The following is a 14152-nucleotide window of genomic DNA, read 5'->3' on the forward strand; positions in this document are numbered from 1 at the left end:
TAAAGCAGCCATCTGTCATCACCCTCTGTCTCCTACAACTAAGCCAATCTTGAGTCCGCGTTGTCAAATTTGCCTGTATTCCATGTGCATTTGCCTTATTTACAAATTTCCCATGTGGGACATTGTCAAAAGCTTTGCTGCAATCCATATAAACTACATCAACTACACTTCCCTCATCTACACACCTGGTTACATGCTCAAAAAATTCAATCAAATTTGTTAGGCATGACCTCCCTCTGACAAAGCCATGCTGACTATTCCTGATCAAACCTTGCCTCTCCAATTTTCTCCAATAGTTTATCTACGGCTAATGTGAGACTCACTGGTCTGTAGTTCCCTGACTTATCTCTACAACCTTTATTAAATGGTGCAACCAAAGTAGTTATTCTCCAGTCCTCTGGCACCTCCCCCATGGCCAGAGAGGAATAAAAAATTTGGGTCAGAGCCCCTGCAATCACCTCCCTTGCTTCCCACAGCATCCAGGGACACAATTCATCCCGACCTGGATTTGTCCACTTTTAAGCGTGCCAACACCTCCAATACATTGTCACTCCCAATGACAATTTGCTCAAGAACCTGGTTCCAACTACAGATTGCTCCTTTGTCCCTAATGGCCTCCACTCTTTCTCTGGTTGTCCCCTTCCCATTGATATAACGGGATTTTCTCTACTTTTACCAGCCAAAATACTCTCATATGTTCTCTTTGCTCTAATTGCTTTAAGATCCATTCTGTACTTTCTGTACTCCACTAATGCCTCATGATTTGCTCCCCTTGCACTTGCTAAACGCCTCTCTTTTCCTTCTCATCGTATCCTGAATGAAATGAAATGAAAATGAAATCGAAAATCGCTTGTCACAAATAGGCTTCAAATCAAGTTACTGTGAAAAGCCCCTAGTCGCCACATTCCGGCGCCTGTTCGGGGTGGCTGTTACGGGAATTGAACCGTGCTGCTGGCCTGCCTTGGTCTGCTTTCAAAGCCAGCGATTTAGCCCTGTGCTAAACAGCCCCTGCTATGTCTCTGGGCTTGTTACTCCTTCCTATCACCCTAGAGGGAACATATTGAACCTGTACCCTTCCACTTTCCTTTCTGATTGCCCCGCACTCCTCTTCTGTAGATTTCTCCACAAGTAACTCTTCCCAGTGCTTGACCAGATACTGCCTTATTTTACTAAAATCCACTTTCTCCCAATCCAAAACCTTATTTTGCAACTTGTCTATTTCTTTGTCCATAAAAGTTTAAATTGTACCATGTTGTGGTCGTTGTCACTAAAATGCTCCCCCACCAACACCACAACCACCTGTCCAGCTTCATTCCCCAGAATTAAGTCCAGCACTGCGCCGTCCCTTGTTGGACCCTCTACATGTTGAGCTAAAAAATTCTCCTGTATGCATTTTAAGAATTTCACTCCATCTAAGCCCTTAATACTATGACTACACCAATTTATGTTGGGAAAGTCAAAATCACCTAATACAACTACCCTATTTTTACACACCTCTGCGAATTTTGCACTTTTTTGCTCCTCAATTTTCTGCTGATTATCTGGGGGGGGCGGTCTATAAAAAACATCCAATGTGACCGTCCCTTTTTTATTCCTAAGCTCTACCCACAAAGTTTCATTTTATGCTCCCTTCGAGCATCTCTCCTTACTGCAACAACCGACTCCTTAACTAATAATGCAATGCCTCCTCCTCCTCCTCTTTTAACCCGTCCTCTGTTTTGCCTGAAGACTCCATATCCCGGGATGTTGAGCTGCCAATCCTGCCCCTCCCTCAACCAGATCTCTGTGATGGCTACTATATCACAATTCCACATGCCCATTCTCGCCTTAACTCATCTGTTTTACCTGTAATACTCATGGCATTACAGTAGAGACCATCCAGCCTTGCCTTACTCCCTTGAAACTTAGTACAGCTGTATTCCCTCTGACTTGATGGCTTTACTGTGTCCCTATTCTGCAGTCTGTGTCCCCTGTCTCTGCCGAATTAGTTTAAACTCCTCCCAACAGCACTAGCAAATCCGACAGCAAGGATGTCAGCCCCACTCTGGTTCAGATGAAGACCGTCCCACTTGTACAGGTCCCATCTTATCCAGAAACTGTCCCAGTGATCCAGGAATTTATAGCCCCACCTCCTGCACCAACTCTTAAGCCCCGCATTCATCTGCGCTATTCTCCTATTTCTGCACTCTTGAACAAACTGATTAATGTGGGAATAAGAGGGGGACAAGAGGGAGAGCGAAAAGACATAGGCAATAGAGACAGGTGCATTTTTACTACTACATTTTGATGCAGTTTCCTACATTACAACAGCAACTGCAGTTTAAAAAGTACATGCAAGTCTTTTACTAGTTTTATTGTAATGAATCACACATAAATCAATGGTATTTATCAAGTTACGGTTTCCTAGGTCGGTTAGCTCAGCTAACTGGGTGGCTGGTTCGTGGTACGGAGCGACGCCAATAGCGTGGGTTGAATTCCCGTACTGGCTGAGGTTATTCATGAAGGCTCCACTTGGCCCTCGTCCGAGGTGTGGTGACCCTCAGGTTAAATCACCACCAGTCAACGCTCCCTCTCTCAAAGGGGAAGAGCAGTCTATGGTTCCCTGGGACTTTGGCGACTTAAGAACAATGCCGAGCACTTTCTTGTTGGAACGGCTTGAAATAAAAGCAGATAAATATCTGGATCTTTGGCTTCATAAAGATTTCAATTGTCTACAGGGTCCATTCATGGCGTTCCAAAAGAAATGGCATAAGGGGAACTAAATTCTGTGCTCATAAACTGTGTCACACACCAACACTTCCCCATGACGACAGGAAGTAAGAATAGTTTAGAAAAACACAATGTTGTCACTCAGCTTGATTAGTATTTCAGCAACTTGGAGACAGTGTGAGTCACACTTGTGTCAATCTAATTTAATTCCTGTGTCAGTGCGTTTCTTCTTTAATATCTTAATTCAGTTCAAATTGTTGCTGTCACTGCTAGTGAATCTATGAACAGCAATGTTTTATGTTTTAATGCTCAAATTGCTTTGTAGACAGAAACATACAATCTGAGGAAGGAAAAATCTATGATTTGCACCATTCTGAATAGTCTCAGTTCAAGTGGACTTCACGTAAAAAGTTTTTAATTAAAATAAATTTAGAGTACCCAATTACATTTTTCCAATTAAGGGGCAATTTAATAAAAATAATCATCTTTATTATTGTCGCTAGTACATTAATACTGCAATGAAGTTACTGTGAAAAACCCCTTGTCGCCACATTCCGGTGTCGCCACATTCCAGTGTCTGTTCGGCTACGAGGAGGGAGAATTCAGAATGTCCAATTCACCTAACAGCACGTCTTTCGGAACTTGTGGGAGGAAACTGGAGCACCCGGAGGAAACCCACGCAGACACGGGGAGAACGTGCAGACTCCGCACAGACAGTGACCCAAGTGGGAATTGAATTCACTGGTGCTGTAAAACAACAGTGCTAACCACTGTGCTACCGTGCCAATTTAGTGTGGCCAATCCACCTGCCCTGCCATCTTTGGGTTGTGGGGGTGAGACGCACACAGAGAATGTACAAACTCCACATGGACAGTGACCCAGATCGAACCCAAGTCCTCGGCGCTGTGAGGCAGCAGTGCTAACCACTGCGCCACCCTCAACGTAAAACGTTTTTTTACACTACCGAAACCTTGGTCGCAATATTAAGAAATGCCCTATAGTTTTGTCTTTATAGCAACTAGGTTTTCCTTAATCAAGACTGCATCACTTGGTTAACTGGAATTAAGGACCAGACACAGTACGGAAAATTCCAATTCTACTAATAATACTAACTACACATTCCCTCAACAAAATTACACAGGCTCTTGTCTGGAGCTGCGTACTTGGCTTTCACAGCCATGGGTCACTCCCCCACCTCCACCCCCCATGAATTTTATTTTCCTTTTCACAAGAAAACTTGGGAGCTGTGAAAATCAATTGGTGAAACCAAACAAAATTTCTAAATGTTGGTAATATAGGCGAGAGGGGAGTCTGCCATCGTCGAGGAGTCTAGTTCTAAAAAGGATTTGATTAAAAACTACAGAGAAAGCATACTATGCAGTGCCTTACTGCCATGTGACAAACTTATTATCTCACTTGTATTGGGTTGTTTGTAGCTCTAGCTTGTTTTCAATCCATCCGTGGTATTTTAATAAATGTACACAACCCGGCAGAAATGTTTAAATTTCCACTGACTAACCAGAAGGATCACACAACAAGATTTCAAGCTGTAAGACTTTTACTATAATAAACAAAGCAAAAAAAATCTTGTCTAAACACTATTCAGACAGAAAAAAAAAAGCGTTTAACTTTTAAAATGTCTGAAAATCCACCTAATTGGACACTTCATTCTTTAAGAACCATCCAAGGTTATTCTCAACACCTGATGGGTTTTTTTCCTTTTCCAGTCAGATAACTTCTAATCCCCAAACTAACTTTCATAATGACGTTACGCTGGAGATTCCTCCAGCCTCGTTAAAATCCTTTGTCTCTTCAATCCAAACACAGATTCCCACCTACATTCTGTGTGAACAATAAAGATTGGATGCTTCTATCTCTTGGAGTTGATGAGGGGGAGCCAGTGGATGTGGTTTATTTGGACTTCCAGAAGGCTTTCGACAAGGTCCCACATAAGAGATTAGTGTGTAAAATTAAAGCGCATGGGATTGAGGGTAATGCTTTGAGATGGATTGTTATTGGCAGACAGGAAACAAACAGTAGGAATAAATGGGTCTTTTTCCAAGTGGCAAGCAGTGACTAATGGGGTATCGCGGGGGTCAGTGCTAGTAATGATTTGGGTGAGGGAACTAAATGTAATATCTCCAAATTTGCAGATGACACAAAGCTGGGTGAGTGAGTTGTGAGGAGGACACAGAGATGCCGGACATGTTGACTGAGTGAGTAAATGCATGGTAGATGCAGTATAGTATGGATAAATATGAGGCTATCTACTTTGGTAGCAAAAACAGGACGGCAGATTATCTGAATGGCTATAGATTGAGGGGGGAATGTGCAATGAGACCTGTACACAAGTGGCTGAAGGTAAGCATACAAGTGCAGCGGGCGGTGAAGAAGACAAATGGTATGTTGGCCTTCATAGCGAGAGGATTTGAGTACAGGAGCAGGGATGTCTTGCTGCAATTACACAGGGTCTTAGTGACACCACACCTGGAATATTGTGCGCAGTTCGCAGTTTTGATCTCCTTATGAGGAAGGATGTTCTTGCTATGGAGGGAGCGCAGCAAAGGTTTACCAGACTGATTCCTGGGATGGCAGGACTGGTGCACGAGGAGAGATTGAATCAGTTAGGATTATACTCACTGGAGCTCAGAAGAATGAGGGGGGAGGGGGGGGGGGAAACCTCATAGAAACCTATTAAATTCTAATAGGTGCAAAAAGAGCAGATGTAGGAAGGATATTCCCGATGGTGGTTGTGTTGAGAACCAGGGGTCACAGTCTGAGGATTATGGGGTAGACCATTTAGGACTGAGAGGAGGAGAAATATCTTCACCCAGCGAGTGGTGAGCCTGTGGAATTCTCTACCACAGAAAGAATTTGAGGCCAAAATATTGTATATTTTCAAGAAGGAGTTTGATGTAGCTCTTGGGGATCAAAGGAAATTGGGGGAATGCAGGAACAGGCTATTGAGTTGGATGATCATAATGAATGGAAAAGGCTTGAAGGGCCAAATGGCCTATTCCTGTTCATATTTTCTATATTTCTCTCCCAGATCCTTGCAGACTGACATGTCTCTTCAGGAAAACCCTGTAGGCTGATAATAAAATGGCCATGGACACTTCCCCGCCCAGTGCAATGTAAATAATAATAATAATTGCTTATTGTCACAAGTAGGCTTCAATGAAGTTACTGTGAAAAGTCCCTAGTTGCCACATTCCGGTACGGGAATGATATAGGACATGTATCCAAGTATAACTGTGAATTAGTTATCCTTTAGGACCCCAGCTCCATTCTATCTTGGAATGAAATAGACAAGTTTGAAGTATAACCATTTGCAAAACCAGACATTCTTAACACCTCCCTCTGACTTGGAAGAGTCTCTTGTCCACTGTCAGCACAGCTACCCTGGTAAATGTTTACGGGAGTGAATATCACATACTTTCTTCCCAGTAAGGCAACTGGCACTCCCCGTAACATTTAACAACCAAGCTACTCAGAATTGCTGTTGTGCAGAATTCAGAAAAGGCCCTTCATTCCTCCATTTCACCCTAAAGAGACAATCTGAAAACTTAATCTTACAAACTTCATATTTGTAACAAAGGATATGCTTCGGAAGTGGCTCAGGGAAGGTCGATTGGACTAATTCGTGGGAAGAAAAGTTATCTTATGAAGGAAGGTTCAGCAGGTTGGGCCTATATTCATTGGAACTTGGAAGAATGAGAGGTGATCTTACTGAAACACAGGACTTTGAGGGGGTTTTGACAGGATAGAGGCTGAGAAGATGTTTCCTTTCAACGGGGGAATCTAGAACCAGTGGGCACAGTTTAAAAATAAGGGGCCACTCAGACAAGACTGAGATGAGGAGACATATTTTCTCTCAAGAGGGTATTAGTTTGGGGAATTCACTTCCAGAGAGCAGTAGAGGCTGGGTTATTGAATACATTCAGAGCTGAGTTAGACAGATTTTTCATCAACAAGGAAGTTGAGGGTTATGGGCCAGGGGAGGGGCAGACAGGACAGTGGAGTGAAGTCCACAATCAAATCAACCATAGTCTTACTGAATGGTAGAGCAGGTTGGACAGGCTGAATGAACTACTCCTGCACCTATTTCTTGTAGCATTTCACTTGATTGGAAAAGGTGAGGAGGATAGTCTTGCGCCATATTGTGTGTAGTACTGATGGGGGTAAACCAAAATGAGGGGATTATGGCTTGATCAGCATCATGCAATCTTCTCTGACATATTGGTCCAGACTTTCTTGTGAAAGGACATCTAATTGGGGCGGCACGGTGGCAGAGTAGTTGCACTGCTGCCTCAAAGCGCCAGGGACCGGGGTTCAATTCCGACTTCGGGTGAGTGTCTATGTGGGGCTTGTCAGTGTTTGTTTGCACATTCTCCCCGTGTGTGCGTGGGTTTACTCCGGGTGCTCCAGTTTCCTCCCACAGTCCAAAGATGTGCAGGTTAGGTGGATTGACCATGCCCCTTAGCACCCAATGTTTGGGTGGCGATACAGGGCTGGGACGAGGATTGGGCCGTGGTGGGGTGCTCTTTAGAAGGGTCGGTGCAGACTCGATAGGCCGAATGGCCTCCTTCTGCACTGGAGGGATTCTATGAATTGCAGCTGCCCTTGCCCATTGTTTTTTTGCTGAACAAAACTTAAAGTTCCTGATCCCTAGAACCACTCAAGTATCTTTAACACCTCTTAACATCACAGTGGGTGTACCTGCACCACATGGACTGCAGTGGTTTAGGGCAGCAGCTCACTACCACCTTCTCAAGGCCAATTAGGGATGGGCAACAAATGATGGCCTCGCCAGCGAAGCCCGCATCACATGAAAGAATTAAAAATATACAAAATATAAAGCAGAAAAAGTGAGAATCGACAAGTTGCTCATCCCTGGAACCATTCTCGAAAATCTGTTAACCCTTCGTAACTTCACTGGAACTTCCTCCCCAACAGCACTGTGGGTGCACCTACACCACATAGATGGCAGTGCAACGAGGGATGGGAAATGAATTCTGGCCTAGCCAGAACAGAAATCACATCCTGTGAAAGAATAAAAATACATACAACAGAAAAAGGGGGAAGATTGGAAAGGGAGAATCAACACTAATCCAAAGGAATCAAAGCCGTAAAACATGGAAATGAAGAGTACAAGTAAGCCTTGTCACAATCTGGTCTTGTATACTGTGAAAGAGAACTCCAATACTACTGGTATCAGTATTGCTAATTAGGACCATAAGACATAGGAGCAGAATTAGGCCATTCGGCCCATCAATCGGCTCTTCCATTCACTCATGCCTGATATGTTTCCCACACACAAACTCCTGCCTTCTCCCCAGATCCTTTTATTAATCAAGAACCTATCTATCTCTGTCTTAAAAACACTCAGTGATTTGGCCTCCACAGCCTTCTGCGGCAAAGAGTTCCACAGATTCACCACCCTCTGGCTGAAGAAATTCCTCCTCATCTCGGTTTTAAAGGATCATCCCTTCAGTCTGAGGCTGTGCCCCAGCATACATACATATACATACACACATACATATACTGGGATTTGACAATTTTGGGAACTGAAGTTCCTCATTTCTTGAACCATTCTCATGAATCTTTAGCCGATGTAAAACCAAAAATGTGGGGGGATTGGAAAGGGAGTATCAACACCAATCCAATGGAATAAAAAAAACAAAAGCAGGAATGAAGGTCATCAGTAATACTAGTCTCAAACAGCCCTATACACCTTGAAATGGATCACCAGTACTCCTGGTATTAGCATTGCTGATTTTTCGTACTGGGATTTGACAATTTTGAATTGTTTTTTCCTTCTGGGAACTCAAGTTCCTCATTCCTGGAACCATTCTTATCTATCTTTAGCCCCAATATATAAAACAGAAAGGGGAGCATTGAAGTTTGGCATCCCCAAACCATTCTTGTGAAGCTTTAGCCCCAATATTATAAAACAGAAACAGCGGGACGATTGGAAAGGGAGAATCGACACCAACCCAAAAGGAATAAAAAACAGCAAAAACTTGGAAGTATCAGTAAAACTGATCTTGCCTATATATACACGCAGGATATGATAACTTTGAACTTTTTTTTTACTTCTGGGAACTGAAGTTCCTCATTTGCATTGGAAAAGGTGAATCGACATCAACCCAAAAGGAACCCAAAAGGGGCTGGTTTAGCACACTGGGCTAAATCGCTGGCTTTGAAAGCAGACCAAGGCAGGCCAGCAGCATGGTTCAATTCCCGTACCAGCCTCCCTGAACAGGCGCCGGAATGTGGCGACTAGGGGCTTTTCACAGTAACTTCATTTGAAGCCTACTTGTGACAATAAGCGATTTTCATTTCATTTTCAAGAAACACTTGGAAATGAATATCATCTCGACTGGTCTTGTATTTATTTTAGCAGCACGGTGGCACAGTGGGTCAGCACTGCTGCCTCAGTGCGCCAGGGACCCGGGTTCAATTCCGGCCTCCGGCGACCGTTTGTGTGGAGTTTGCTCATTCTCCCCACATCTGCGTGGGTTTCCTCCCTCAAGTCCAAAGACGCGCAGGTGGGGTGGGTGGATCGGCCGCGCTCAAATTGCCAGTCAGTGCCCAAGAGGTTAGGTGGGGCCGTCGGAATGGGGTGGGGGGGGCTGGGTTGGGGCACCCTTTTGGAGGTTCAGTGCAGACTCGATGGGCTGAATGGCCTCCTCCTGCACTGTGGATTCTATGGAATACATACACAGAGGGCGGGACAATTTTGAACTGTTTCTTTTCCTCCTGGGGACTGACTTTCCACATCTCCCGGGACCAACTTGGTGAATCCTTATACCGGGAGGGCTTGGAAAGGGGGACATTTTGTGCAGGGATAATAAACAAGACTGCCAATGTCTGGGGGGGGGAGGGTCAGCGTCTTCCCCAGATGTTGACAGCTCCCCTCTCGGCATCTGCATTCCTCCCTCACTATGTGTGGGGGGTTTTATCAGCGATCCACCAGACCGGGCGCCGCTCACCCACCTGCTGTGCGCCCACCGCCGCCGCCCCCAGCGCCAGAGGAGCGGCCGCAGCCCCCAGCCCAGCGCCGCCATTGCCCTGCCGCGAGGACCCCCGGCCGGGCACCCCAACCTGCCGCCTGACCACCGCGGGAGACAACCACAACAAAACAAAACAAAAATCACCCGGCGCCCCCCCGCCACCCACGATCGATTAAATAACTTCCGTCCCCCACCGACTGAAATCCGTTTCGAGACCCGCAAAAACAAATCAGGCGATTGGGAGACGGCCTGGCCGAAGCCGCCAGGCCCCCTTCCATGACAGGACGAGAGCGGCTTTGCTCACAGGGAGAGGGAAAAAAAATCCGAAGAGGAGGAGGACAGAGAAGTGGGGGTGGGGTTAAATGCAAAACGCCTGGGGTTAATCCGGAATGTTTTCGCACGTGTGAGTTGAGCCAGTTGGAATTGTTATTGCCGGGTGTTAAAAGCGGGGCGGCGGGGCGGGGAAGTGATTGCATATCGATGATGATGGGGTGTTGGGGGGGGGGGGGGGGGGGAGATGCTGAGCGGCTCCGCGCGGCCGCTTGATTGACAGGCGCCCTGGAGCCTGTCACTCATTCATTCATTGATCCCGGGACAGTGGGCAGGGTTTGCTACATGATGTCCCTGTACCTGTACCTGTGTGGACGGGGCTGGGGATGTATCTCCTCTGTACTCATTATCACTCTGATACTGTAGCTTTACATCTCTCACAAGGATTCCTCCATGGGCTGAGAATGGAATTATATCTTTCATTTTCCCAATTAAAAAAAAAATTTTGGAGTACCCAATTCTTTTTTTTTTCCCAATTGAGGGGCAATTTGGCGCGGCCAATCCACCTACCCTGCACACCTTTTTTGGCCTTGCTGGGGTGAGACCCCCACGCAGACACGGGGAGAATGCGCAAACTCCACGCGGACCGTGACCCGGGGCCGGGATTGAACCCAGGTCGTCGGTGCCGTGAGACGGCATTGCTAACCACTGCGCCACCGCGGCCACAATCCATCTTTTTAATCGATCTCTCCCCAAAAGCTGCTGAGGAATTTCAGCACGCCTCGTATTGTATTTTTAGCGGGTGGAAAAAGTGAACAGGCGAACAGGCGCCGGAATGTGGCGACTAGGAGCTTTTCACAGTAACTTCATTTGAAGCCTACTTGTGACAATAAGCGGTTTTCATTTCAAATGATTTTTAAAAATAAAATGTACATGGTTACATTTTACAGTGTTGCCCCCCCCCCCCACCCACTCCACAGTCAATAAATCCCACCTTTTGCGAGACTTGAATACAGTTATGAGGTAAACGTGTGTATTGCGTGTGTCTGATAAATGGGATGGCACAGCGAGCAGTGGTTAGCGCTGCTGCCTCGCAGCGCAAGGGACCAGGGTTTGATCCCATCCTTGAGCAACAGCCTGTGTGGAGTTTGCGCGTTCTCCCCGTATCTGCGTGGGATACCTCCGTGTCTCATGTTTCCCTCCCACTGTCCAAAGATGTGGCTGGTTAGGTAGATTGGCCATGCTAAAATTGCCCCATACGGTGTCCAAAGTTGTGCAGGTTGGGAGTGGTTTTTCAGAGGATCGGTGCTGACTTGATGGGCTGAATGGCCTCCTTCTGTACTGTAGGGATTCTCTGTCTATCGCATGGGACTTAATTTGCATGTGAAAAATTGCAGACACATCATAAATGATTGTAATTGGGATGATCATTTATGTATGAATACAGTGTACTGATTCGGATCTAATTTATTTATACAGATATGGACATGCGCTTGGTTGCCATTGTTATCCTGTAGCTGCTGTCATAATGCATTCCTGACTTAACTGTCACCTGCAGCTCAAAGATACAATGACCAAGATTACTAAAATCAGCAGACAGGAAGACCATGTAATGAAATTTTTAAAAATAAATTTAAAGTGTCCAATAAATTTTACCAATTAGGGGGCAATTTAACGTGGCCAATCCACCTACTCTGTACATAGAACATAGAACATAGACCATACAGTGCAGAAGGAGGCCATTTGGCCCATCGAGTCTGCACCGACCCACTTAAGCCCTCACTTCCACCCTATCCCAGTAACCCAATAATCCCTCCTAACCTTTTTTGGACACAAAGGGCAATTTAGCATAGCCAATCCACCTAACCTGCACGTCTTTGGACTGTGGGAGGAAACCGGAGCACCCGGAGGAAACCCACGCAGACACGGGGAGAACGTGCAGACTCCGCACAGACAGTGACCCAGCAGGGAATCGAACCTGGGACCCTGGCGCTGTGAAGCCACAGTGATAATCACTTGCGCTACCGTGCTGCCCACTGCGCTACCGTGCTGCCCACATCTTTGGGTTGTGGGGGCGAAACCCATGCAGACACTAGGAGAATGTGCAAACTCCACACGGACAGTGACCCAGGGCCTTAATCGAACCCGGGTCCTCAGTGCCGCGAAGCAGTAGTGCTAACCACTTCGCCGCCGTTCCACCTGACTCTGTAATGAAATGCACGTTGGTGGCACAAAAGCAGATTAAGAACCATTGCATGTCTCACCCAGTTAGCTTTATGTTGTGCCTACATTCACAGGAATCACATGGAATGTGCGCGTTACCCATCCCTAATCACCCTTGAACCGAGTGGCTTGCTCAGCCAGAGGCAGTTAAGAGTGAACCACATTGCTGGCGGATCTAGAGTCATGTGTAGGCCAGGCCAGGCAAAGATGGCAGATTTCCTTCCCTAAAGAGTTTTTTTTTTCTTTTAAAGCAATCAAAGATAGTTTCCCTGAAACTAACTTTGCAATGACAGATTTGTTAGTTGAAATGAAATTCCACCAGTTGCAATAGTGGGATTTAAACCCACGTCTCCAGACCGTTATTGTGGATTACTAGTCTACTGGCATTACCACGACTCCAGTAAATGGTGTAAGGTGCTGCAAATACCAATGATGAACACTGGTGTTTTTTTTCACTTCAAATTCTTGGGTCTCAATCATTGTTGGAATGTTTTAATTAATTTGTAGTCATCCTCAATCTTAACAGCTTGGCTGGTAACTGTGGGGAAGAACCAAAAATAAGCTCTCTGGCAACAAACAGAGGATAATTATTGGAAGATTGACAGCTTCCAGACCTGTCTCTTGTTATCTTGACAAGTTGGTCAGATTTTCTCAAGGTCAGGGCAAAGAAATGTCGGCCTTCTCTCAATTTATTTTTAAAGCTCACGTTCAGTTCTGATAATTTGGGGTGCTGTGGCCTGCAATGTGCCAGACACAAGACATTTGCGCGTTATTTGAATCACCAGATTTAATGCTTTGTGAATGTATTGTTCTTGTGTTTTATAATTTGTAACCAGTGTTTAAGGAGAAAGTTTCCTCCAGCGGGTTTACAGGGAAATTTTACTAGACAGAAACATAGAAAATAGGACCAGGTTCCATCTGTCCTTTGAGCCTGCTCCACCATTCATTATGATCAACTCAATAGTCTGATCCTCCACGCACCCCCCCCCCCCCCCCCCCCCAATGCCCCCCACCGAACCCTTTGATCCCCTTTGCTCCCAAAACTGTAACTGCTTCTTGTAAACATAGTGTTTTGGCCTCAACTGCTTTCTGTGGTCGTGAACGCCACATATTCACCACTCTCTGGGTGAAGAAATTTCTTCTCATCTCTGTCCTAAATGGTCTACCCTGTATCCTTAGACTGTGACCCCTGGTTCTGGACACCCTCACTATCGGGAACATCCTTCCTGCATCAATCCTGTTAGAATTTTATAGGTTTCTGTAAGCATCCCCCTCATTCTTCTGAACTCCAGTTAATACAATCCTAACCATCTCAAACTCTCCTCATACGTCCGTCCTGCCACCCCAGGAATCAGCCTGTTAACCTTCACTGAACTCCCTCCGATGCAAGAACATACTTCCTCAGATAAGGGGACCAAAACTACACACAATATTTCAGGCCCTGTATAATTGCAGCAAGAAATCCCTGTGCCTGTACTCAAATCCTCTCGCTATGAAGGTCAATATACCATTAGCCTTCTTTATCGCCTGTTGCATCTGCATGCTTACCTTCAGTGATTGATGTACAAGGACACCCAAGTCTCATTGCAAATTCCCCTCTCCCAATTTATGGCCATTCGGATAATAATCTGCCTTCCTGTTTTTTTTTTTTATAAATGTTTTATTGAAAATTTTTTCCCAAACAACAATTTTTCCCCTCTTACAAAGCAAACGCAACAATAACAATACAGAAATTTTAACCAATACACAAGTAACAAAACCCCTTTATCTTTGACCTAAACTAACCCCCCCCCCCCTCCCCCCCCCCCCCGGGTTGCTGCTGCTGGTCATCTGTCTTCCCTCTAACGTTCCCCTAGGTAGTCGAGAAATGGCTGCCACCGCCTGGTGAACCCTTGAGCCGATCCTCTCAGGGCAAACTTTATCTGCTCCAGTTT

At 45.6% G+C, this 14152-nt stretch overlaps 2 protein-coding genes across 5 annotated transcripts in view; one reads left to right on the forward strand and one right to left on the reverse strand.

The window, feature by feature from the left end:
* LOC140403630 (NFU1 iron-sulfur cluster scaffold homolog, mitochondrial-like) overlaps positions 1-9799 on the reverse strand; it is a 47972-nt gene extending 38173 nt beyond the window's left edge. The window contains exon 1 of the mRNA XM_072491759.1: positions 9709-9799. Within this exon, the coding sequence (XP_072347860.1) occupies positions 9709-9779 (71 nt within the window). The 5' untranslated portion in view covers positions 9780-9799. The remainder of the gene's footprint in view (positions 1-9708) is intronic.
* Positions 9800-9966: 167 nt separating this feature from the next.
* LOC140403633 (progestin and adipoQ receptor family member 3-like) overlaps positions 9967-14152 on the forward strand; it is a 65330-nt gene continuing 61144 nt past the window's right edge. For all 4 annotated transcript variants that reach the window (XM_072491776.1, XM_072491774.1, XM_072491775.1 and 1 more), the window contains exon 1: positions 9967-10128. The gene's annotated coding sequence lies outside the window, so the exon portion shown is untranslated. The remainder of the gene's footprint in view (positions 10129-14152) is intronic.

Source organism: Scyliorhinus torazame, chromosome 28 (genome assembly GCF_047496885.1).
Source record: "Scyliorhinus torazame isolate Kashiwa2021f chromosome 28, sScyTor2.1, whole genome shotgun sequence".
NCBI lineage: Eukaryota > Metazoa > Chordata > Chondrichthyes > Carcharhiniformes > Scyliorhinidae > Scyliorhinus > Scyliorhinus torazame.